This window comes from Diplotaxodon limnothrissa, linkage group LG9, assembly GCF_057381915.1.
Source record: "Diplotaxodon limnothrissa isolate DT_005_m linkage group LG9, D_limnothrissa_male_GT1.1, whole genome shotgun sequence".
Classification (NCBI taxonomy): Eukaryota; Metazoa; Chordata; class Actinopteri; order Cichliformes; family Cichlidae; genus Diplotaxodon; species Diplotaxodon limnothrissa.
Genome location: NC_140604.1, coordinates 22,211,759 through 22,237,469, shown reverse-complemented (window position 1 = coordinate 22,237,469; position 25,711 = coordinate 22,211,759). Strand labels below are relative to the sequence as shown.

The window sequence follows — 25,711 nt, the reverse complement described above, 5'->3', positions numbered from 1 at the left end:
AGCTAAGGGTATACATGTGTGCATTTGCCCTTTCACCTGCCCTATGACCACTATAAATCTACTGAATCCTCCTCCCTACCAATAAAAAAAAGCCTGCTTTTGTTAAAATAGCAAGGTCATATTATTGGAATTCCACAGATAATGAACCCTCCCTTACCAAGGAGACAAAACATTTTTCTACACTCCGTAGATGACACGAAAAGCTTTTGTCTTTGTGGTCAAAGTTCACTAAAATGGTAACAAAGTCGATGTTATTTTATATGACCGAGATGGTTTTGACCTTCATAAATTCAGAGATGGTGCCACAAAGCTGCTGATTCAGATTACAGCTGAAGGAGAGCAGGACATGTAAAGATAATGTTGCTTTTAGAAGAGGTTAATGAACTCTTGAAGGAACCAAGCTGTGTGCTATAAAATCTGTACTTAAAGTGCTCACAATTTATCCTGCATTTTACCACTATAGTTACTATTTTACTATAGTGGTAAAATAGTAACTGGCACCCGTGTAAATACTGTATGTGGTTCATGTGTGAACTGTATTTGTATTTGTCTAACACAGTACTGTAAGAAGATGATGAAGAGAAAATTCAGTAACTTCTTTATTGAATAATGAGCAGGCCAGATGTGGTGATTGTGATGATCTAAGCTGATAAATCTCACGGCTCTGTATTGTACCAGGACAGCAGCTGTGCTGCCATGGTGACGGGAATTCGTTTCCAATCAGGGTCTCTCGGCCCCCGAGAACTGTCTTTCAGCTACTCTGACTTTGTGGAGCATGTCAGTATTAAAGTGACCGCAGGACTCCCTGCTCAGCTTAAGCTCATCAGCGAACCGGAGCAGGTAAAAAAATAAAAGATTCTTAATTTAATTTCTTTTTGGAGACAAACTAAAGGTATAGCTCATCCTTTTCTGTTTTTTTTTTTTTTTTTTTTTTTTTTCAGCCTTTGCAGGTGTTAAATGATCACGGCATCTCCAAACCATTTGTCGTCCAGCTGTGTGATGAGTGGGGAAACCCTTCTCCAGACCAGAGGGTTGTAGTGGACATAAAGACTTCACCTCCAGGACTGACGGTTAGCTTGAAAATCAACACAATCAAAGAAAGCACCATGTAGTCCTGTGAAAAATGAAGTACAGTAGCTGTAGAGTAACAGCTTAGCTTAGACCAGCTTTTATAGGGGTGGTCACACTTGCTGCTGATCACTTAGTCAGGTTTATTGGTTTGGCAACATCTGGCTGCTGTAGCAGCTGTATGGAATCTATACAATGATCTAATAGGAAAGGTCTTGTTATTGTTTCAGGTGAAAACCAATGTTATTTCACAACCTGTGAACGCAGAAGGAAAAGCCTTTTTCATTGTTAATGGTTTGAGCGGGCCGAAGTAAGTAAAATTATATTTGTCGTAATACAGCATCAGTCTTGATGTTTCCACTACTGTAAAGTCACTAGTGGAAGTGTTGATAGCCTGTTCTTCCTCTAGGGGGTACTATCAGCTGCAGTTTAAAGGCTCCTTCAACAAAAAACCCATCCCTGGTCCATCAGTGAGCCTCACTGTCCTCCCTGATCCCAAAAAACCAGTCAGCCTATCAGTGGAGTATGACACCAGTGTCAAGTTTTTTGCTGGAAGCAAATTCCCAGGTTTGCATTTGTTTTTCTCTCTCCTTCCTTTAAAAAATGTTTCATTAATTCATTTATTTGTATTTTGATCAGTTTAATCTCTGTTCAGCCAAACTAAGGGAAGGTCTTTGTTTCTCTTCAGTTTTCTCAGTGACTGTGGTGTCTGATGAGGGAAGTCCAATTACTACTTTTAACCCAGCTGCTGTGTCCATGTTCATATGGGATGGGGTATCTTCAGGGAAAAAGCCTCCAGAAAGAGTGAGTGACTAAAACTCAAGAGTCTCCTTGATATACAGTGGTTCCTTGTTTATTGCAGGAGTTTTGTTCTAAAAATAACCCGACAGGTAAAATCTGTGAAGTAGCCAACTTTATTTTTTACTATTATTATAGGTGTTTTAAATAAGGCTGTAAAACCCCTCACTACACACTTTATACACTTTTCTCAGACGGTGACTTTGACAATGCAAATCATTTCGTTGACATTGTTGTGTTTGTTGGGGAAAAACTGTTCCAGTTTAAATATACAGCATACATCTTTAATGACTTGTGCACCCAATTCTTGGGTTTTTAAGTTTGAAGTGTGGATTGTCTGGAATCCACAGAGGGTCAAAATTTCACATATATACATATACTCACTTAAATCTATTAATAAGTGATACTGAAGATTGCACAGTGTCTTTAAATTGGAAAAAGCCAAGTGTATTAACATTAGTGATAATGATTGACTGTAGTTGTTAGTTTCTCTGTTAATATAAAAAAGATTTGTTCAACACAACTCATTAGATTGACCAATACCAGGAAAACTAAAAAGGAGAATTGTAGATTTATGCAAGTAGAGGAGTTCTTTTTTTTCCTATCGTAAACCTTTCTCTTAAAATAATATTTATTTATTTTTCAATATTTCTTGTGTAGGCCATTGAGCTGAAGTGTAATAAACCCACGAAAAATGAAAAGAATGACTGTTTTCACTTCAGGTAAGATAATTTTCACTTCTGTTTCTATTTTGTTTGGCTTGGTGACAGATGTTTTAAAGCATAGCTTTTATATTAATATTATTAAGTTACTTCAAGCAGCTAGTTAGCTTAGCTTAGCTTCCACAAAGCCTTAAAACGGAGGAAACGGCTAGAGTGACCTAGTACCAATATAGGCAACAAATTCATGTTAACTAGTGAGTTTTAGAGCTGCTGGTACTGTAAAAATGTTTTATATGTAAAGTCAAACTAATGGTTTCTCATGGTTTCCAGTCTTTGTGCTATGCTAACCAATGCTAAGCTAATCACTTGCATAAGGTAGTTTCAAATTTATAGTATGCAAGGGGTCCTGTCATTTTAGCTGACTCAATAAAACAGCATGTAAGATGATTTTCCAGAGTGTAGGTTTGTGTTAGAATAATGGTGATGATAATAGCTGAAAAAAATAATGGACCGCGCGTTTCTTTGCAGAGACAAAGACATCCCAGAGGAAGCTAGAAGGCACACCATACAGTTTTTTCTTCGTATTGACAAAAAAGACGTTCTCTACAGCAATCAGGTTGGTTTTAATACATAATAAAAAACACAAAACATTTTTAACACGTTCATATTTTGTTTTCAAACCCTCATAAAGCGTATTAAGCCACCCTCCAGATACTCATTATTTGTACCTACAGTGGTATGCAAAAGTTTGGGCACCCCTGATAATTTTCATGATTTTTCTTTATAAGTCATTGGTTGTTTGGATCAATTTTGAATCAGTTTCATTTCAATATATCATATAGCAGACAAACACAATGATATTTGAGAAGTGAAATGAAGTTTATAGGATTTACAGAAAGTGTGAAATAGTTACCTAAACAAAATTAGGCAGGTGTCTGGGCACCCCAATAGAAAAATTACATCAATATTTAGTAGATCCTACTTTTGCAGAAATAACAGCCGCTAAACGCTTCCTATAGCTTCCCATGAAAGTCTGGATTCTGGTTGAAGGTGGAGACAAAACATCTCCAGTTCAGTCAGGTTTGATGGTTTCCGAGCATGGACAGCCCGCTTTAAGTCACACCATAATATATCAGTATTAATCAGGTCTGGGGACTGAGATGGTCATTCCAGAATGTTGTACTTGTTCCTCTGCATGAATGCCTTAGTGGGTTTTGAACAGTGTTTTGGGTCGTTGTCTTGTTGAAATATCCAGCCCTGGTGCAACTTCAACTTTGTCACTGATTCTTGAACATTGTTCTCAAGAATCTGCTAATATTGACTTGGATACCATGCGACCCTCAACTGTAACAAGTTTCCCAGTACCTGCACTGGCCACACAGCCCCACAGCATGATGGAACCACCACCATACTTTACTGTAGGTAGCAGGTGTTTTTCTTGGAATGCTGTGTTCTTTTTCCTCCATCCATAACACCCCTTGTTATGCCCAAATAACTCAATTATAGTTTGATCAGTCCACAGCATCTTATTCCAAAATGAAGCTGGCTTGTCCAAATGTGTTTTAGCATACCTCAAGCAACTCTGTTTGTGCCATGTGCACAGAAATGGCTTCTTCTGCATTACTCTCCCATACAACATCTCCTTGTGCAAAGTGCGCTGAATAGTTGAACATTGCACAGTGACACCATCTGCAGCAAGATGATGTTGCAGGTCTTTGGAGCTGGTCTGTGGGTTGACTGTGACTGTTCCCATCCTTCGCCTCTGCTTATCTAAGATTTTTCTTGACCTGCCACTTCGGGCCTTAACTAGAACTGAACCTGTGGTCTTCCATTTCCTCAATATGTTCCTCACAGTGGAAACTGACAGCTGAAATCTCTGAGATAGCTTTTTGTATCCTTCAATCTAAACCATGATGTTGAACAATCTTTGTTTTCAGGTCATTTGAGAGTTGTTTTGAGGCTCCCATGTTGCCCCTCTTCAGAGAGGATGCAAAGAGGGGAAAAACTTGCAATTGGTCACCTTAAATAATACCTTTTCATGATTAGATTCACCTGTGTATGTAGGGTCAGGGGTCAGTAAGCTTACCAAACAAATTTTATGTTCCAATAATTAGTCCTAAAGGTATTCAAATCAATTAAAAGACAATGGTGCCCAAATTTACGCACCTACCCAATTTTGTTTAAGTAACTATTGCACACTTTTTGTAAATCCTATAAACTTCATTTCACTTCTCAAATATCATTGTGTTCGTCTGCTATATGATATATTTAAATGAAATTGCTGATCCAAACAACCAATGATTTGTGAAGAAAAAATCATGACAATTATCAGGGTGCACAATCTTTTGCATACCACTGTATTTTACTGGAGAGTAGTTGGTCATTGAGCTGTTGCAGGGCTGTAGAGCTGTTGCGTTACTCACTGACAGAATTGACTGACCTCAGTGCTGCTTCCCATCTTTTAGATTCGTATAGATGTGGTGGCCAATCAGCCTGTTAAACTGGGACCTGTCTCTCAGACTACAACCCCAGTTGTTTCCTACAGCGAGGACATTGCCAGCCGAACCTTGGTTGAGAATATGACACTGAGGATAATGGTAAGCTATTTATTTATTTATTGTAAAATAGCAGAGGCAGGCTTCACTTTTCACTGACATAAATAAACTTTGCAGTCATAGTGAGTGAATTTCCATGGTTGATTCCAGGATTTGTATGGCAACCCAGCGGGGCAGGACCTGGGAGGGAAGGTGATCATCACTATAAAGTCCTCAGATGGAGAGAGAAACAAAAGCTTCCCTCTTTTTGAAAGAGGAGCCAGCAGCCTTGCAATTAACTTAGTTGAGGGCAAGGCCCACATCCCTGTGAGTAACCATTCTTCACAGGACCAGCTTTTGTTTTGGAATTTAAGGGCCCCTCAGGGCTTATGATAATTGTTCACTTGCTCTCCTCAGAGGCTGGCTATCAGGGAGAATAGCCCCGGTGACAATAGCAGCACCTACATCCTTGTTTTCAAACCTGAAGTGTCTGTCCATCTCATAACCCTGACTGCTTTTGAGCTCCCCTTCCTTTTTTACAATGGTATGGAAAAACTGAGTGGTAAATGCTATTACGTGCAGCTTAAGATTTCTGAAAAATTAAAGCATTACTTTAATTTTTTTGTTTTTATACATTTTGTTTTGTTTTTGTTTTTACAAAATTCACTAATACATGTCTTTTAAACTTTTTTCTTTCCTTTTTTTACTACACGTGAACATATAATGAAGGACTGTGGGGTGACTTTAGATTCGGACTTGTTGAAGAAGTATCTGCATGCTTTTAGCTGGAAGCTCTAACAAAAGAAATCTCTGTATTACAATATATTAAACTATTTATCAGATCTAATCATTCCAGCCCACTTTGATCACTAACTGTGAGCCAAAAAACTGAAATGCTATTTAAAGCTATTATACTTAAGAGTAGTATTAATAATAGTATTACTACTGTTACACTACTATAGTACTATTGCTTAGATTTGCCTTCTGACAATTCACTGTTAATTGATAAACAATTAATTCTTCTTTTTTTTCTCCATTTTAGACTCACAAAACCAGCAAAAAATGTCTGAACTGACCAGGAAAAAAGATGAGCTCAGCAGTGCTATTGAGAAATATAACGAAACATTGCGTACATACAAGGAGCTCCTTGACTTGCTGACGGGTAAGATGTACTGTGTGCTGTTTGTATGTTGAACCAGGTCTCATCTGAAATATCCTTGTTCTAGTTTTTTTTCCTAGACTTCATTGTTTGTTGATCTCTGCCTTGACATGCAACAGTGATTAGTGTTTAAAGACTGTAGGTTGTGTTAGTAGGTCGTGTGGATAAGCTGCAAACAAACGGCTCATTTTGGGATTAATGAAGTTACCTGAATCTGAATAATCTCATGTCAGTGCAAATGGATATAGCTACAGAAATAATACTTTTAAACCACTGACTTTGATATAGTCTTAAATCTGTAATTTATCTCGGTTTTCCTCCCATACGTGATTAAAATTGTCTGCTAATGAAAATATTTTTCCCCTTAGAATCTTGCCTGATTGCCAGTAAGAAAGAGACTGATTTTAAAAACGAGCTGCGCCAGAGGAAAGTGACAATCCCTCATCCCATATCTGTAAGTTATTATGTCCATCCACACTCAGCTTTTTTTCCTTTTTCTTTTTTAAACTGAACTGGAAATCACATTTCTTATGTATCTGTAGGCACAACATATTGATACACTAATAAAAAAGAAGACTACTGAAGCAGAAGCAATTCAGAAAGTGTCCCGACGAGTTTTCTCCGTCCGTGACAACTTTAGGGGACAGGCAGATGTTTTGGGAATGGTAACTTTCTTTTTTTCTTTTAAAGATTCAGTACTTGTTTTGAGATGAATTTTCTGGAGATGTGTTTATCCTCTAATTTTTGAATGCAGGTTGGCCACCTGGCTCTCGTGCAGGATGATGCCGCTGCGTGGGTCATCTCCTGGCACATCAGAGGTGATATGGACTGTGTTATCACCAAAACAACAGAAGCAGCACAGCAGATCTATCGTGACACGCAGGGCAGGCAGCAGGTCATGGCCCTCGACAGCGTGCTTGTGCCACCAGGAAAAAGGTACGTGGAAGATGTATTTTATTAGTGTTGGCGTCTAACTGACGTGTGATGAAGATGTATGTGTCCTTTTATTAAAGTCTTTCCTTTTAAGCCCTTTCCTTCCCAAAGTCTCTCAAAAACAGTAATTTAGAGCTCTTGTGGCAGCTCCATTTTGAACAGGCTGCCTGAAAGTCAGCTAGAATAATGTCGAACTATATCAATGTATGCTTTGAACCTTGGGAGTCTGGAAATACGTTTTCCTCCAAAATAGCCACATTTAGTGTACAGTGTAACACTCTGTAAACACAGGTGGTCTCTCACTTTAGTTTGCTGTAAAAATAATGGTGACTGTAATTATTAGCACATATAAGACTCCATCCTGCTGCTCTTTGTTGGGGCTGTTTGGACACTAATGAGATTTACTTAACGACCAGCTGCTGCAGGTTATTGTCAGTTTTTGCAAAGCTAGTGATTTAAGGGCACATCCCTCTTTTATAAGACTTTTAGTTTTTGTATTTTTTCTAACTTTAAATGCGTTTATTTTGTATTCTGATTTGATTTTTATTGTAAAAAAATTTTAAAATCTGATGTCTGTTTCTGTTTGAGCTGCAGGTAAAAGTTTCTTTCACTGTTAAAATCATTTTAATATAATGAAAATCTTTGTCTCTTAATGTGAGGATGAAAGCCTTTGTTTGCTTTTGGAGACACGGGGGAGGAAAAAAGTAAAGCATCAGAGATGAGAAGCTGAATCTGGGGCGTGTTTGACATAAAGCACTTTGCAAAAAACTTGAGACATCCTTCATTTCTGTTTGTTTTTTGTTTTGTTTTTAAATAATTTTCAGTCCAGTCCTTATACCAACCTTATACCAAACCCTTTTCACTGGTTTGGTATAAGGTATTTGGTATTTGGTATTTTTTTGTTTGTTAAGCCACTAAACACAGTCTATAACTCATTCAGGAATCCTAAGTCAAGGAATGAGGCTGTGTTGTGATGACATATAACAGACAACTTAGCAAAGAACTGATTTAAATTGTATCTTTAGCAACTTTGTTACTAACAGCCTGTCACATAAAACCACATCATTTTTTTTCCATTTCTTTAGCTGAATATATGACAAATGCCAAAGATAACACAGTTTGACAGACAAAATTGTGTTTTTGCACCAACAACTTGATTCCCAAAGCGCTATTAGTCAAAAACTTGGCAGATCTCGCTGGTGTGCAGTGACTCTTTGTGGAGAACAAAAAAGAAGGCATGTCTGTAAAGACAGGACAGCAGGGTAACAGTATCTGAACATCATGCACTTAAGAAATAGGAAAAAAAATCCAGAAAAGATCTGAGACAGGACTTGAGAGATGCATCTGGTCCTCGGTTGATCCTCTGCGATTCACTAAAGCCTCATCAAAAATGGTCTAAGTAGACGGATGGCTTTCAAGAAGCTATTTTTAAAGAAGGAAAACTGGGAGAAATGGCTGAGGTACGCCAAAGTTACTTCCAATCATTGTCAATATGTACAAGGAGTTCAAGAGAGGGATACAACAGCGAGTGTCTACGGACATCTGTAAAACATGGCCGAGGCTCTGTCGTAATTTGGGGTCGCATTATGTTGGAGATCTTATCAATTGATGGAATTACTGATTGACACACTGTCAATGCAGCAAAAGAACTTCCCCAGAGCCTGGGCATCAATATTATTGAAGAAGTCTGGGATCATCTTGATGGAGCACAGAACGAAAGGCAGCCAACATCCAAGGAGTAGCTTTGAATGTCCTTCAAGAAGCCTGGAGAACTGTTCATGAAGACATGCCAAAAATTGACTGTCAAGCTCGTTAGTGTTGTACAGAATGAGCTGTTTGTCTTGTGTGCTATATTTCCTTGTATGTTTCCACATGTTTCAGTTAATCATGGCACCCATTTCCCATTGTCCAAGCAAAGGATGGAGAAATTAGGAGTTCCTCAAGGCTTCTTCACAGTGTTGTATTCAGGCACTGTATTCTTTTTCTCGTTGCTTTGTTTGGCATATTTACAGAAAAGGAGACCTCACATGTAAGAATCACTAGTTTCTGTGTTTTCATTGCTGCTACAGTTCACCCCCTTAAGAGAAACAGTTTTCTTGATTTTTAGTTGGAAACTGTTTCTCTGCTCATACTGAGTATTAGTGCTTTAGTTGCTTCTGAGAGAAAGAATATTGAATACACAGTATATTATGGGTTATTGATCTAATTTACTATTTTAACAGTTATTTTTTTATAAAGTCAGCAGTGCTAAAAACCCTGCAGTGCTCCCTGCAGTACTATTACTTCTAAGTGTAGTCCCCCCACGTGAATAACATAAATCTATATTAGTCATTGTTTCAGCACTAATTTAGAATGCAACAGTAAAGCTGTTTACACTTAATTATCAGTCAATTAATTATGTAATTATAAGTAATCAATTATGTAATGTGCAAGTTTTTTAACACATTTTTGTCTTTCTTTTATCAAAGTGAAGCGACTGCTGAATTTAAGATGAAGTCAACATCACACTAGAAACTGTCATGTCTGTTCTGCAAAATACTGAAAAAAAGACACAAATCCAAACAGCTGATTGACTAATCTATCATCGGATGTCTTAATGGTTACTAAAGTTAATCTAAAACACCTTCTGAAGGTCTGCAGACATTTTTTCCAGATCATAAAGAAATGATGTTGATCAGCTGGAAGGACACACAAAAACAAATTCTGACATGAAATGGAAACGATCCACATAAACTGAATGTGTGCTACACATGAACTGTAGCAACGCAGTGTTCATTTATGCAAAGAGAAATGATCGTGCGTGGTTTGATGTTGCCTTTACGTTTGGAGCAAAGTGTCATGGTGTTGTGATTTGAATTGCTTACAGACCGCTGCCACACATAAGAAATGGCTACCCGCTCTTTGAACCCCATGGGAACCCGGTGTACGCCAGAGAGCTGCTGATATACCCCTGTGATCCAGAGAGCTGTGACATCGGTGAGCTGCCTTAAATGGATTTCCCCTGCTCAGCGTAACGCTGCCTGTTTGTTTGGTTATTGCAGATTTGAAGTAAGACTCTGGCGTTTCTGTGGGTTTTTAGAGGCTTGCCATCTCAGGCTGTGTTTGCTGTTGTTTCGGGGGCATTTCCCTTATGCCCCCACCACTCCTGTAAAGATTGGGGTAAATGTTTCCACCTGGGATCCAGCCTCACAGGGTGGAAGGGGGCTTTCTCTCCAGGGGCACTGTCGCTGGAGCAGAAATTGGGCCTCTTTCCCGAAATTAAAATGACTGTTTATGTAGTGATTTTCTTTGTCGTGGGTAAAAGCTGGCTCTGTCGGTTTGGATTTAGAGCATTTACCGTTTAAATTTACACTGATTGCCTCTGATTTACATTGAAATATGAACACTTGGCTTCTTGCCACTTGATTATGAAAGTTTTCAGTAGCAGTTAAAAAAAAGTTAGTTTTAAATTTGTTCCAGCAGGTCTGAAAGTTTCTTGCTCGTGCTATTTTTTTCTTTCTAGTGTTTAAGAACATCCTGGGAGATACTATTCTGATTGATGACCTGGACTCTGCAAATAACTACAGAAGGGCGGTGAGTGACTTTGCTGAAGCAGATGTGCAATTTTGTTTTTTAAACTAACACTGTGCCAGAGCTGGTGCCTAATGTAGAACTGATTAGACTTTTATTAGTTCCAGTGGAGGAAAAAAAAAAAAGAGGGACTGCTGCCAAAGAGTGAAACTCAAGGGGCCAGCAAAATGATTCATCGATGACCTTTGCAGATTGTGTCCACTAGGCTCTCAAACCTGTCATATTGTGTGCTGGCTCCTCAATGGAACCAGGACAGAACTGGCTTTGCAGCAGCAGTGTTGCTGTATCGGTGGAAACTCTGGTTAATTTCCTCTAACAAAAAAAAGCTGTTGTTTACAGGTGGTGCAGAACAGGATCCAATGTCCCACCATACTGACCAGGCAGGGGGATAGGGTCAGTAGCAGGGGAAAGTTTGGAGGTGCACAGAACAGGGCCCCACCGATGACCACGTTACACATGTTTGGAGCCCCCCTCCCACAGCAGTACCACAGTCTAAAGGAACAAATAGGTGACTTAAATCATGGACATTTTACATTTTTAAAGCTTGATTTTGTAGCCTTAATGATTCAGATTATGCTGTAATTTCTGTTTTCTGGGGTGTGCTTGACAGACCTGCTCAGCCAGTACTGCTCAGCTGTATCGAAGAGAGAGGAAACAGAAAGGGCGCGAGATGATCACGTTAAAAAAATTACGTCTCCTGATGTGCGGCAAATGGAAAAAGATTTGGACGACAAAAAGAGGCAGCTAACAGAGATTGAAAAGGAACTCGGTATGTTGTTTGAGACAGTTGTTGATGATTTTATTTTGATTTTGTTGAATTTTAATTGATCTTTGTTCTTCTTCTAGCATCAGCATCAGCAAAAGGAATGAAACGACGCGCTGTGGATGGTGGTCAGCCCTCCAGCAGCATTTCAAAAAGAGCAAGACAGAGTTCCACATAAGAGATTCTGATTGGACCAATGGATTGTTTTACTATAAGTCTTTTTTGTAGTTTTATTTCTTTGTTAACTTTGAGTTGATACAATGTATTTTATTTTTTAGATGCCTTTTGTACATTTTAACACTTTTGTAATGGTAAAAAGTGCTTATGATCTTTGCAGAGCATGCTGAATCTGCTGAATGTATGCATTAAAAAATTCTTAAGATCGCACTTTGTGTATTTGTTCGTTTCTTTTCTGAAAAACGCAAAACTGAAAACTTTACTTGTTAAGTTTACGCATACCGACAGTGTTAAGCGCACATTTTACGCACGGAGATAATCACTGTGCCTTTGAAATAAAATCAACCATTGTCCACATTTAGACGTCCGGATATTATTTACGGCGATTACAATGTTTTATATGCGAAATGTGCACTTACATGTGTATATGCGAGAACTGGCAAGTTGGAGAAAACGCATCTGTCAGCGTTGGAGGGGTTCCCGAAACGTCACATCCAAGGACGCTGGAAGGAGCTGGTTTGATGTGTGCGCTACAGAGACGGAGCAATCCGCAGTGCCTTCACTGATCTCCAAACCAAAGATCATCACTACTGATTACAACCTGAAGGGATACTGCAGGATTTAAAATATCTCAGCCATGAAGCGCGGACTCCTACTTATCCATTTGTTAATGGTTTTCCCTCTCATCACTGGCTCACCTTTTCAGTACAGCATGTTTCAGGGAAACGCATATTCTGGCGCCGAAACGAGACAAAGAAACAAGTAAGTAAACTGGACATCAGTTATTGAACTCATGACTGCAAGTCAGTGAAGTACTCTTTCTTTTCTGTGCGTAACTTTGCATTTAATTGTTCGTGCATACGCACGCGGGCATTTGCTGCACACCAGGAGTGATTAACAAGTGATTTTGTGCAGAAACTGGTGCGCCTACGTTGTGCACAAGAACGTGAGCTGCGCTGTAGCGGGAGGCACTGAGAGCTTCGTACAGCCGGAGGTTTTACCGTGTCCACCGGAGCTGCCAAACTGTGCGCAACAAGTGATGTAAGTTCCCAGAAGTGCTGGATATTAGGTGGAGGGCGGCAAATTCTTTGCTTTTGTCAGTTTTTTCTTCTTTTTTTTTTTTTGTCTATTTATTTTGTTATATGAAGCAATACTTTTGTTACTGTCTTACAATAGGCAATCAGGGGATACTATGAATGGGTTTATTTGTTTCTTTGGGTGTTTTTAACTGTTGATAAAAAATAAAAATCAATAAGAAAGCAAAACGTAAGCAAAATATCAGAATTAGCAAGAAAAAATTTCCCATCCAGCCTTCACTGGTCATAGAAAGGCAGACATGGGCTGGCATTTCTCTGACTTCCCCTTTGTTTTGCTTTACTGTTTATTGAGCAACCAATACACCAGTGACATGTAGTTAATCATGGGTGACAGTTCCCACCAGTTCCACTCACGAAAACTGCTGTTTCTGAGTCCTGCCAACTGCATGATTAATGAAACGAGCAGACCGGGGTTTGTCTAGTCTTAATTAGCTACAAGTTTACTTTGTATTGCTGAGAAGAAGAATAGCAAGAAATCTTATTTGTCTGAATATGTTTCTAGTAGATTTTTGCAATATTACTTTATACTAAAGTCTTATGTTCCCAGATATCAAACACACTTTAGACCGACGTACAAGATTGCCTACAAGACTGTCACAGAGCTGGCGTGGAGGTGCTGCCCGAGGTACCAGGGCCATGACTGCATGGAGTTGAAGGACACCAAGCCAGTCCAAACAGAGCGTTTGCCTCAAGCTCCTGCTGCCTCTGGACATTTTCCAGCCCCATATGGTGAAAGACTTGTCTGTAACATAAGAAAGTCTTGCATTAAAATATACAAAATAAAATGAAACAGTTTAAAATGCTTTGCTAACCATCTCTCTTCAATTTTATTGCTCCAATTCCAAAACCATGAACAGATGGCCAGAGTAACCATCCGCGGGGAGGGCAGGGGCAATTTGGAGGTCAAACAGGTCACAGAACACAACATGGTCAAAGAGAATCTCAAAGCTCCCAACACCTGGAGGAGGAAGTGCAGCGACTATCACAGATGGTTCTGGACATGCAAGCAAGAATGACAGACCTGTCCTCGAACCTGAGAGTGGATTTCCAGGAGGATGCCAGTAAAATGCTGGCTACACTGCTGAATAACGTCAGACAGCCTGCCAGTGCACAGGGTGCAGGGACCGAAACCATTCAGGTACAAGGCTTCTCTTTTGACCACAGCGCAACACCAATGGAGGATGTCATGTACAAGATTAACCAGGTCACAGATGATCTTGAGTCCAAGCGCAATACCTTGGATGAGCTGCTGGGTCGCGTCAACCATCATGATGGACAAATTCGTCTATTAATGGATGCCCAGACCCCTCTGTCCACGGCTTCTTCTGCTCCTTCTATAGATGATGCAGACCTGCGGGCCTACCTGGACGATAAAATCAGCGCCTTGAGAGATGAGCTGATGGAGGGAATGGATATTAAAATGGCAGATTTGAAGAACTCTTGTGATTATAAAATTCTGTCAGTTCAGGAACATTGTGAAGGACAGGAAGCCAACTACCTCAGTCTGGCTGAGCTCATGGATTCAAAGGAAACTGACCTCCGCAATGAGATCCAAGACCTTAAAACCAAGCTGTCTGTTCCGGGGAATGAAAAGCAAGTATCTGACTCTGTTCTGGCTCAGCTGGAACACTTTGAAATTCGTTTGAACACCACAGAGAAGTCTTTAATTGCACTGAGCCACTTTGTAGAGGAGAAGTTGAGAAAAGAAAGGGAAGAAGTTGTCAAAGACCTGAGGGAAACTATGGACAATGAACTGTCCTCCATGGAGGACAGACTCTCAGCTCTGTTGATTAAAACAACCTCCAACTCCCCATCTGGTGGTGAGCCAGAAAGTCCTGACGTTCAGCAGAGAGACATGAACACTCTAAAGGACTCCGTTCAGATTCTGGAGAATAGACTTGATCTTTTGAACCAAAAGTGCTCAAAAGAGTGCACAGATCATTTAACTGTTGTTGAAAACCTCAAGCAAGACTTCCACAGTTTCACAAACTCTGTAGATGCTATGGAGACTAATCTGATAGTCCAGAAAAGTGCCATCACAGCTTTGGAGGGGAAACTCCTCAACTACAGCAATATCATTGAGAATGTAAAGGGTGAATTAAGCTACCTTAAAGGCGGTGAGAACCAGCAGTCTCAGACTCTCAAACGCTTTAACTCTAGCTGGGATCAGGTTAAAATGGAAACTGAACAGGAGGCCAGGGATCTTTTGGTGCTCCACAGAGCCCAGCACCAGAAACTAAGAGAGCGACTAGATGAGCTGGGCAGGGAGGTGGAAGCCGAGGCCGATCAATGCAGGGAAAAGGCACAAGATGTAGAGAAGGAGATTGCCAACATGGGCAGTCGTATTGTTAATGTGGAGAATTTATGCAGCAAGCTGGATCCTATCTCCAGGAATCTCCAGAGCATCAAAGAGGGGCTGAACATGCACGTCACTGGTTTGTGGAATTGTGTGAATCAGCTGAACGGCACAGTAAGAGCTCATGCACAAGACATTGGAGGACTGAGGGGAATCTGTGAGACTCTCGAAAAACACATTATAAATATGGAGAGAGACCTCCAGCCTGGTAATGAAGGTAAGATGCCTGTGCTGTAATCCAAACACACTTTTCATTGCCTTAAAGTATGACTGATTCAATTCTTCTTATTTTAAATATTTGATTCCTCCAGCAAAAAAACACACCCTGCACCAGTCAGTGGATTCCACATTATCGCTAGTTTTACATGCTTGCATTAGTCAGTCTTTTGGACATTACTGGATCCAGTTTGGCCTAAAGTAGAAATACTGAACAAGCAAGCAGCTTTGAAATGTGGAAATTAGGCTCAATTTGTAACAGTTTGCCATTGCTATTATGCTGACCTTTAAATAATGTGCAAGTTGTTATTTATTAGTGAAAGAAAATTGTGGAAGGTGGGGGCAAATTTCTTTTTTTAATCATTATTCTGAAATGGTGCATGCCACAAAAAGACTGAGCCACAGCTTTAAATGGAAAACCATCCAGATTCTCTGGGTTAACCCATGTGTTGTCCTGGGGTCATTTTTGACCCCAGGATGTATGGACATTACAAGGGTTGATTTTATTAATTATGCACGGACACTTCAGTGGTCGAAGCCTGAGATGGCAATGAAACAGCTACACTTAATTTCAGCCTTTTAGCTTGATTACTAACCTGGAACTCATTTGTTTATCCCGGACTGACTGTATACCAGAGAATCTGTACCACTGGAGTGTGTTTCAGTCTGCGAGTGAGGGGAAGTTGGATTTTCATTTGACCGTGTTCTCAGTTAAAGCAGGCGGGCCTGATTGAAGACACATGGTTCATTTAATAGACCCCACTTGTGTTGAGCAATGCTTTGGCATAAAGAAATATTACTCACCAGGCTTATTTGTGCATCCAAGTGTGCATTTATTTGTATCTGTGTTTGCCCATAAACTCTGTACCTGTGTGCATTTAAATCTTTGAGTGTGTTATGGTTTTATTGCATTAAGTTAGCACATCAGGGTGATCTTGTTCACTTAATATTTGGTGCTGCGTGGTTTGTTTGGCTTTGTTGCTGTGAACATGTTTGAGAGTATAGATTTTCATATTGGTGCATATGTTGCATACTTTTTGCCTGAGTCTGCTCATTAATGGCACCTATGAGACTGAGCTGGACTTGACTGACTCTGACAGTTTCAATTATGAACTAGAAGCACGCCCATGACGTTTACGAGCTGGGACTTCTCCTCTGTGACCAGAAGTTACCGGTTTACAAGGAGGTGATGCAGCAAAAATATTCTTGGCCAGAATATAAATGTAGTTCATCTGGAATAAAGCAGCACTAGTTCTTGTTCTGGGTCCACTCCAAGTCAAACCAGAGGTTTTGTATCTGATTTATAGTCAACTCTCGCGTGCCAATTTTCAATTTTTTTCACCAAATAGTCTCTAACGACTGAAAATGTTGTCACTCCACCTCGTGGTTTGTGTTGTAATATGTCATTGGGAAGTTGGAATGTTGTTCATGATTTCCACTCAAAGAGACATTAGAGGCCACTTTGTGCTTGGCTCTCAGTTTGTGTTTGCTCTGTGAGCTACCTTGTACTGCCTCGCACTGCTTATCTGAAGAGCATGGAAAATGCTCTGTCATAGAGACACACAGATTACCAAGGCCCTCTCGGGTACTGCTCTTTCGTTCGCAGCCAAGAGCATCAGCGTGTGCAGATTAAGTGCTGCTCGCAGTCTTTGCAGTGCTGTTACTTTCTTTTTGCTTCTTACTCGTCAATCCCATTTATGGAGTTCTCACATTTTTAACTACATGGTTGAGCTCATTTCCTGTTGAAATAAACACACAACGCTGTGAGCTCCTCTGAGGTCCCACAGGCCATCTGTCAAGATGTTTACCATGATGTCATACAAGTTGTGAACCTTAAAAAGAAAGAGCTGTAATGTGTCATTTCTTCACTGCATACTAACCATGACATGGATGTTGTCCATTCAACAGTGAGCTCCATATTTCTCAAGGGAGTCCATTGCACTTTTTCTTATCTCTTCAAAGCTGAGTAGCCACTAAGGATCAAAGCAAGTGTTTGCTCTAGTTATAAGTTTATATGACAGTGATTACAAATAAAAACTTTGCATTCCCCTTTTGGAAATTTTCCCCTTATTTTTATTACAGTTGACTCTTGGGTTTAGTTTTTAACTAAAATAATTTTGACTTGATTGTTGCTAAATTCAGCTTACAAAAGCCCTGAAGACTGCAAGCTAGTAATCACGCATATAAACACTGCATGATTGTAATTATTTAACGAACCTGGCTTTACAAATGTTGTCTCAAGCGATGCAGCTTCATTGGATGTTAGGAAAAATGAATGTAAATATAAGTTTTTGTTTAGGAGAGATTTAACTCACAGTTATGAGCTGTTGTTTGCTCCTTTTAGAGCTCTGCATTTTATCTGTGCGTCACGTGCCCATCCTCTCCGTTCTCTCATTAACCGAATATATTTAGTAGATACGTGTCAGCATTCACAGTGCTGTGCAAATGTCTTGGGCTCCGCTTCATTTCTTCTTATTTTGACTCCAATCAACCAGACCTGATTGTAATTTTTAAAGAGTTGTTAAGGAATAGTTCTCAAGGCTTTCTGGAGTTTTTTTGATGGCCATTGGGTGCTTTTTCAATCATTTTCAATCCAGTCCTCAACATTTTCAGAAAAACATAGGTTTGTTTGGGTTTTTTAGCCGTCCAATTCAAGTTGATCCAATACTGTTCCTTCAAGCCTCATCAGAAATGGTCTCAGTGGAAGGATGGCTGTCAAGAAGCCACTGACAGCCATCCTTCCATTCTTAAGGAAGTGAACTCGGGAGCTGAGGTATGCCAAAGAACTGGACTGAAAATCAGTCGCAACAGGTTTTATGGAATGATGATTCCAAGTGGTTGTTAGCTTGTACAGATGCGGTCAGAAAAGAAGAAGACACTGTAAAACGTGGTGGATGCGCTGTCATGGTTTGGCGCTGCATTTCAGCCTTTGGTGTTGGGGATCTGCTCCAAATTAATGGAATAATGAACACAGAAAAACACAGTTTGAACCGCCATGCAATATCAAATAGACTAAAGGTGGTAATAACAAACATAGCCTTTAAAGCTCAATGTTAAAGTTGGAATTGTACAAACACTGTTTTTGCCTTATATACTGTATTGCCATGTATGTCTGCATATTTAAACATACCCATTTCCCCATAATCCCTTGCGTTAAAACACATCCTTTTCATGTCTTTGACAAGGAGAGCTGAGATTCTTAAAGTACAGCTCTATTATGGAAACCTCTTGAGATTAGAAAGCATGCTTTCCTGATTGTGACAAGGCTTGTGGTTGGTGCTTGTAGTTTAATGACCTGTTAGAGATAAGGCACACACACTCTGGTCAGCGGTCAAATATGATAACCCCATGAACCAAAAACAAGATGGGACCTGTAGAAAAGCCCCCAAGAAAAACACAGTCCACACTGTTTGTGTGCTGCTGTCTGTGGCTACTCATGTATGCTTCATTGTTCTGGTGGAGGAGGTGTGACATTATTTCCGACAGAAATGTTGTGCAACAACCCTTTTTTTGGGGTACTTTCAGCATGAAATTCTTAGGCTGGATTTATTGATTTCTAAATCATATCCTTAAGAGCTTAATGTGTTTTTGGTGAGTCATAAAGTCAATATGCACCAGATTGCAGTTATTACAATGCGGTATGTAATGTGGAAAGTGGCAGTTCTTGAGACACAAGGGGCTGTTGAAGCCTGGATCAGGCGGTTAAGGGAATAACAGCAGAGGGAGGATTTCCCATGCTGCTTTGGTGGAGGAATGAAAATCTGTGGTGGATGGTAGATCAAGCTGCATTTGTTTACAGCTAATCTCTTTCATCAGGACAAGCATTTTCGTGTGCAGGCATACATCCTTTGTTCGCGTCTTTTATCCTTGTAACACTGCGTCTGAAAACGCTTTACAGTCCCTCAGATCAAACATGACTCTCCAGAGAATCTACCTCGCCCTGTACGAGGAGCGACAAGACCAAGAAACACAGACCAGTGAAACAGTGCACATTCACAGACACACACCCCCTGTGCTGTTTTACTGCCACGGGCTGGTCTCTCTGCACATGTTGCGTTTAACAAGCAGATTTCTCTGGCTTCTGCAGTGAACGATCCTTTTCCCCGGGGTGAGGGGATAAGCTGTGTGGCGATTGAACATGTGGCCGTATCTTGGTATGCTGCTGGTATGTCTTTTATGTGCTGGTTTTCCTTTTTGGTAGAGCAACTTAGATGTTGTAGACCAAAGAGTAACAATAATGAGTAATGTGCCTGAAGCTGGAAAGATCACTAGATGATAAACACCAACGGTTCACCTCACCTGTAGGTTAGTGAATGCACCAAGATGTGTGGTTTTGGTAAATGATGGATAATGGGGTATTAGTCTTTTTTTTTTCTTTTTTTCTCTGCTAATTTCTTTAATAACAAGCTCAGATAATCACTCGCTGCTAGCCTGTTAATGAGGGTTCAGCAGTAGCCGTACTTTAATCATGAAAACAACTGCAGGTTTCTTGGAAGTCAAAAAACTGAATAAACAATGTTTAACATTTCTATGGACTGTCAGGCGTTACTGCTGGAAACACACTTTAGTGTTGCTTAATGTGAAACCCATATGGTGGAAGCACAACCAGGAGCATCTTACCGTGTACTTTCAATATGCTTTATAAAGTTTACTGCCATCCAAACTCCTGATCTCTGCACTCAACCATTGGCAACTATCGAAAAAAGGGTTGGCGTACTCACCCTTTGGTTTGTGAACTCTATTTACAATATACATGCTTCCCATAGGCAAAAAGAGATATATTAGAGAGAGATATTAGAGAGCACAGCATAAATTGTATTGCTATGCTTTATCAGCTTCATCTGAAGCCAGATGACACACACCAATTAGTTAAACAGCAGGCATGTCTTCTTGCTTCAGATAAAACTGGCACATTCATCAGACTGCAACGCTTTCGCCTGTTCGACCTTTGTCAAGAATACAGGTGGGCAGGATCATGTTTAATTGTTTTTGTAAAGTTTGCTTTCTTCTGAATCACCTACTGTTCTTTCAGGTGTGCAGACATTTCTCATTAGGCACTCAAACACTTAAGCATTCTTCCAGTAAGCACCAGCACCAGAAATATAGTTGAGAGGTTCAGTTCAATAACTCAGATTTGTTGGTACAACATGTAGCTGACAGCTGGCAGCACTGGCCTGCCACTCAGAGCACCCACGCCCTTAATCGTGCAACTTTTACCCTCATAGTTAAGCAGTTGCGTTTTACAAAAATACGCCCTGCCTTCAGTTGTCACGAGCAAGAAAATTAGCAATAACAAAGCCATTCTCTCTTTTGTATCAGATTATAAATATATTTCCTTCTGTGGTAAAGTTGGACATTTTAACATGGGAATCTAAAAGCACTGCTTCCAAAACAAACTGACACCAGCACAGCACCACAGCATTGCTTGGCCCAAAGTTGAAACTGCTGTTCTCAGTGGCTTTGGGAGGGGGTACTACAAAAATTACGCTGATGATTTGCAGTTGCAGCCTACAGATTCCACCCATCATGACTTTCTTCCCTCGTAAAGTATCCCAACTTTTGCTACATAAGGCTAAGTAACGATTGGTTCTCTAAACCTACCAAAAACTTGGCAATTGACTTGCTTATGGAGTCAGCCTCAAGTGTAGATACTGCAGTTTTGGCACTTTGTGTTGGATTAGTTTTTAGGCCCAGAAGTTGCCACTTCATCAGTGTGCAGGATTGCTTATTATGCATCAGTCACATTTCTGTATTTTATGTGCATGTACATATAGCAGTAGATGTAGCTTTTATATTAGATGGTATAAAAATTATACCATCTGAAAATTATAACCGGTTTTATATCAGGAGGTGTTAATCATCTTATTATAGCAGATTTCTGTTCACAGACATGCTATACTCACTGGACACTTTATTAGGAACACCTGTTTATCTGATCAATCCAACTATCTAATCACACTGGACCAACTCATTGTTTTTAGGCATGCAGGCATGATGAAGATTGCCTGCTGAAGTTCAAACCCAGCATCAGAATGTGTCTCTGAATGGGATGGTTGTAGGTGCCAGACAGGCTCGTCTGAATATTTCAGAAACTGCTGATCTGCTCTCTAAGACTTAAAGAAAATGGTCAGAAAAAGAAAAAACTTAGCAGCAGTTCTCTGGGTGAAAGTGTCTTGTTGATGTCAGAGGAGAGTAGCCAGAGTGCTTCAAGCTGACAGGAAGGAAATAATAACTCAAATAACCAGTCATTACAACGAAGGTATGCAGAAGAGCATCTCTGAATATACAAGACATTGATTCTTGAAGCAGATGTGCTACAGAAGCAGAAGACCACTCTGGCTGCTACTTCTGTCAGATAAGAACAGGAAGCTGAAGCTACAGTCGACACAGGCTCAACAAAACTGGAACAGTGTTTTCCGATCTGATGAATCTCCATTTCTGCTGCAGCATTCAGATGTTAGGGTCATAACCTTGCATAAACAGCATGAACCATCCTGCCTTATAGCTACAGTGCAGGTTGGTGATGGTGGTGTAATGGTGAACCTCTCCATCCCTTTATGAATACACGGTTTCCATCTTCTGATGTCTGCTTTCAGGAGGATAAAACAACATCAAATCCCAAAGCGATTTCTTGAACATGACAAGGAGTTCTAGGCACACAAATGCCCTCTACAGTCACCAGATGTCAACCCAGCAGAGCACATTTGGGATGTCCTGAAACAGGAAATTCACATCATGGATGTGCAGCTGGCAAATCTGCAGCAACTGCTCAGTGCTGTCATGTTTAACAAGGACCAAAATCTGAGGAAAGATACCAGCACCTTGCTTAAAATGTGCCATGAAGAATTAAGGTGTTTCTTAACTCATTCACTGCCAGCCATTGGCAGTGAATGAGTTAAACCCATTGACTCATTCACTGCAATTGACGGCTATAGACGTCAATGGCAGTGAATGAGTTAAGATAAAGTAGCATCAAATGTAATATTAGAAAGATGACTGCAAGAATGTGCCACTGAGTTATAGGCATGATGTTTAACAAATCAGCTGGTTGTGTATCGTCTCTTAAAGCATCTGCCCTCCAGACATGTGTTTTTCACCGACCTTTAGCCTTTTCCCAACCCTCACTCCATATCTATTCTATTCAGGTGCTCCGGTTAGAGTGTTTGACACAAGACAGCCCCAGGGGTCAAGTAAAGGGCCCAAGGTATTTGCTGGCCCCATGAATACCTCACTCTCGGAGCTGCCTGTGATGGAAACCGGAGAGGCGGGACCCCCCGGAGAGATGACTTCATCCAAGTTGCCCAAAGGAACAGATGGGATCATGATGGCTGTTCAGGGTTTTGCTGGAGCTCCAGGTGGAGACACAACCACAACCGTACATGCAGTACACAACATTGTTTCGCGCAACTTATGTTTTTGTTTTATTTCGTAGCATCCCCACAAAAACCCACCGACATCCTCCAGACCAGAACTCATGTGAGCTCAGGTAAGTGTTCCTTTTTAAATGTCCTGCATTACAGCCGAGCGCAGGAAGAGTGAATGAAGCTGTTTTTATTTGATCAACAGATGTGAGCATGCCTCTCAGACCCCCTCCTCTGAAACGTGTCATGGCTTCAGGTCAGACTTTGATTATTCAAATTCCTGCCTCTGCTATCGTCATGTTTGGCAGCCTGTGATGTTTCCTTTCCTGTATTCAGGGGAGAAAGTGTCATTCTCAGCTGGTCTGACTCTTCCACCGTTTCAAGGAGTTGTCGGTATCATCCGATTCAACGAGGTGCTGGTCAATGATGGTGGACATTACGACCCTCAGACAGGTATCTGTTATTTTAGTCTTACCCCACATTTTCCTCTGCATTTATAAATCAGTTGTTGTTTTTTTTGTTTGTTGATTTCAATTTTTCATTGATAAATTGTTTAAGCTCAAACTATAAATGACCCAATTGCACCGGAGACACTTTAAATAATTAGACTAGATTAAAATTCCCAGTTTAATTCTCAATTAGCTATTGTTGCAGCACATACAGTGGTCGTGATGCACAGCAACTGCTTGTGGCAAAGCAGTGTTGAGCCAAGTGTGTTGGCTCTTTGATAACTTTTTAAGTAATGTAGTTCTAGTGTTAAACACACTTTGAGGTAAGAAGCAAGTCAAAAAAGTTATTATTATGAAATGAAACTGGGCTTTTTGGCCCTTTTCCTGAAGTTTAGTGCAAGTGCTACCTTTTTGAATTTGGATAAAAGATGGTACATTTTATTTTGCAGGAATCTCTTCATTGATCGGCGTAACTTTGTGCTGAACATTGGGGGGGTCAAGAATAAATCTGGGTAAATTCCCAGATGATTAAACATGCAACTATTTTGCTGGTAATAACTGAAACGAGTAAAGAAAATCAACAGCCTATTTATGCAAGACAATTCATAATTTTATTGGCGGGGTTATACTGGTTAGGTCTGATTATTGGGGGGGGTCATAACCCCCCTGAAAGTTACGCCTCTGTGTTATTAATGAAAGACTTTAACTTATGAAGTTGCTGAAAATAATCTTGCTACAGGAAAAGCCAAGATTATTAGTCTGAATCCTCTGGAGCTCAGTAACTTTACAAAATGTAAACCAAATCGATTAAATAGTTGCATAAATATTGCAGTTTGTGCCACTGTGTTTGGTAAGAATCTCAACTAACTGCATCATTATGTGTTCTCAGGCATCTTCACAGCTCCGATGGATGGCCGTTATCTGGTGACCGCTGTGCTGACACCCGAGCAAGGAGAGAAGGTTGACGCAGTCCTATTTGTGTCTAGTCGCAGCATCCAGAGGCTGAACTCTGCTGGTTTCATGTCTGGTGTCACAGCTCTGCATTCACACGAACTCTGTAACTGCACCAGTTCAACATCAGCGAGCCTGATTCTTTCACTGAGGCGAGGAGACCAAGTACGACTCGTCTTAAAAGCTGGAAAGCTCGCTGTCTCGGCCTCATCTGAGGTCGTGTCATCTTTCAGCGCTGCGCTTCTCTACCCCAGCACATCAAAGCGGTAGTTCCTCTGCTTTCAGAGACAACCGACACCTTAGAGTGAAGTGTGGTGCACATTACTGATGACATACTCGAGCTCATTGTGATGTTATAGCTATAATATAATTTGATCTCCAAATAACTGAGATGATTTCACTTCATGAGTATTAATATATAGTTTACACTGCATTTTTATTGTAAAATTTTAACATAGTTCTCAAATATTTGCTTGAGCATGCTAGTGTGTAGTAGTGGAAGTTTCCTCACATTCACAGAGTAATCAAGTAAACCACTAAGTTACTTTTTTTTTTTCCCCCTACTCTTAGCATCCCCCACGACTTTGAGGTAACAGAGACACACATGCTAAATGTATAAAATAAGTCTCGATCATCCTTTAAATAAAGTCTTTTATTAATGCATCATCCAACATGTTTTAACTGTTTCAGTCCTATACATACTTTAAATATACTACTATGCATTAGTTATGTACAGCAAATCTGCATTTTGACACCTTAAAAAATTACATTTCTGCTTTTGTATCATGTATTCATCAGAAATTTGGTCATTCTTTGTGCTCGCGCTGTTACATCAACACAAATCCACGCAAAGTAATCACAGCGATCTACAGAAAAGAACTCAAAGCAGCAGAAACTTTCCTTACTCTAAATGGAAAATTACCTTAAAACTAAAAAAAAAAAAAAAAAAAAAAAAATACTGTGTTCTCTTCACACAAAGTGTATTACTTTCATAGAAAGAGTGCAACAAATTTTACTGACAGTAACGTCTGCCAAAACATCAGTAAAAAATTAAAAATGAAGTGAAAATAATAAAATGATTTTCTAGTAGCAGCATTTTTTAAAATCACAGTAATACAGTTAAACCCCAAGCAAATCATTTCACAATTTTCTTCTTAGCATATTAATGCAAAATCCTTCAGCTTTTTAAAACTACACATTAAATAAGATTGTTATAAACAAAATAAGGCGGCAAAAGGATGCTTACGCAGCCGTTCTGCATACACCACTAAAATTTGCAAATATAACTCCATGACTCACCCGTACAAAATATTCAAATCATACCCAGTTTACATTTGTGATTTCCCTTCATATGTAGTCTTCTTGGGTTTGCTAAACTACTTCCAGCATTGCTGATGGTTTCACAACACTGTCCTTTTCATTTGTACTTGTGTGCCTTCAATGTGCCCTAAATGTGCTCCAGTTTGTCAAAAATACTAAATCTTTAACGTAAAATTTTCATTCTCAGGAAAAACTTGCAATATGGTCAGAATCAGTTGTGTTGGTTTAGCTAAAATCTGCTGCGTGCCAGCACACAACCGTGCTTCAGTCCACAGTGACAGTCTGATCCCGAGGAAA

The 25,711-nt window shown here is 40.0% G+C and overlaps 2 protein-coding genes across 2 annotated transcripts in view; both read left to right on the top strand.

The window, feature by feature from the left end:
- The window catches only part of smchd1 (structural maintenance of chromosomes flexible hinge domain containing 1), a 40,078-nt gene extending 28,211 nt beyond the window's left edge, over nucleotides 1-11,867 (top strand). Inside the window, exons 29-47 of the mRNA XM_085362861.1 lie at nucleotides 679-840; nucleotides 942-1,070; nucleotides 1,299-1,378; nucleotides 1,478-1,635; nucleotides 1,757-1,872; nucleotides 2,527-2,588; nucleotides 3,057-3,144; nucleotides 4,994-5,125; nucleotides 5,234-5,389; nucleotides 5,480-5,606; nucleotides 6,105-6,224; nucleotides 6,590-6,675; nucleotides 6,764-6,886; nucleotides 6,976-7,157; nucleotides 10,021-10,130; nucleotides 10,657-10,727; nucleotides 11,064-11,232; nucleotides 11,335-11,493; nucleotides 11,571-11,867. Coding sequence (XP_085218987.1) covers nucleotides 679-840; nucleotides 942-1,070; nucleotides 1,299-1,378; nucleotides 1,478-1,635; nucleotides 1,757-1,872; nucleotides 2,527-2,588; nucleotides 3,057-3,144; nucleotides 4,994-5,125; nucleotides 5,234-5,389; nucleotides 5,480-5,606; nucleotides 6,105-6,224; nucleotides 6,590-6,675; nucleotides 6,764-6,886; nucleotides 6,976-7,157; nucleotides 10,021-10,130; nucleotides 10,657-10,727; nucleotides 11,064-11,232; nucleotides 11,335-11,493; nucleotides 11,571-11,665 — 2,325 coding nt within the window. The 3' untranslated portion in view covers nucleotides 11,666-11,867. The remainder of the gene's footprint in view (nucleotides 1-678; nucleotides 841-941; nucleotides 1,071-1,298; nucleotides 1,379-1,477; nucleotides 1,636-1,756; nucleotides 1,873-2,526; nucleotides 2,589-3,056; nucleotides 3,145-4,993; nucleotides 5,126-5,233; nucleotides 5,390-5,479; nucleotides 5,607-6,104; nucleotides 6,225-6,589; nucleotides 6,676-6,763; nucleotides 6,887-6,975; nucleotides 7,158-10,020; nucleotides 10,131-10,656; nucleotides 10,728-11,063; nucleotides 11,233-11,334; nucleotides 11,494-11,570) is intronic.
- Nucleotides 11,868-12,301: 434 nt separating this feature from the next.
- emilin2b (elastin microfibril interfacer 2b) lies at nucleotides 12,302-24,364 on the top strand. The gene is made up of 9 exons (XM_085362259.1): nucleotides 12,302-12,426; nucleotides 12,580-12,705; nucleotides 13,309-13,490; nucleotides 13,619-15,334; nucleotides 22,479-22,688; nucleotides 22,766-22,819; nucleotides 22,900-22,950; nucleotides 23,031-23,147; nucleotides 24,033-24,364. The coding sequence occupies exons 1-9, from the start codon at nucleotides 12,302-12,304 to the stop codon at nucleotides 24,362-24,364; spliced, it is 2,913 nt and encodes a 970-aa protein (XP_085218385.1).
- The last annotated feature ends 1,347 nt before the right edge of the window (nucleotides 24,365-25,711 follow it).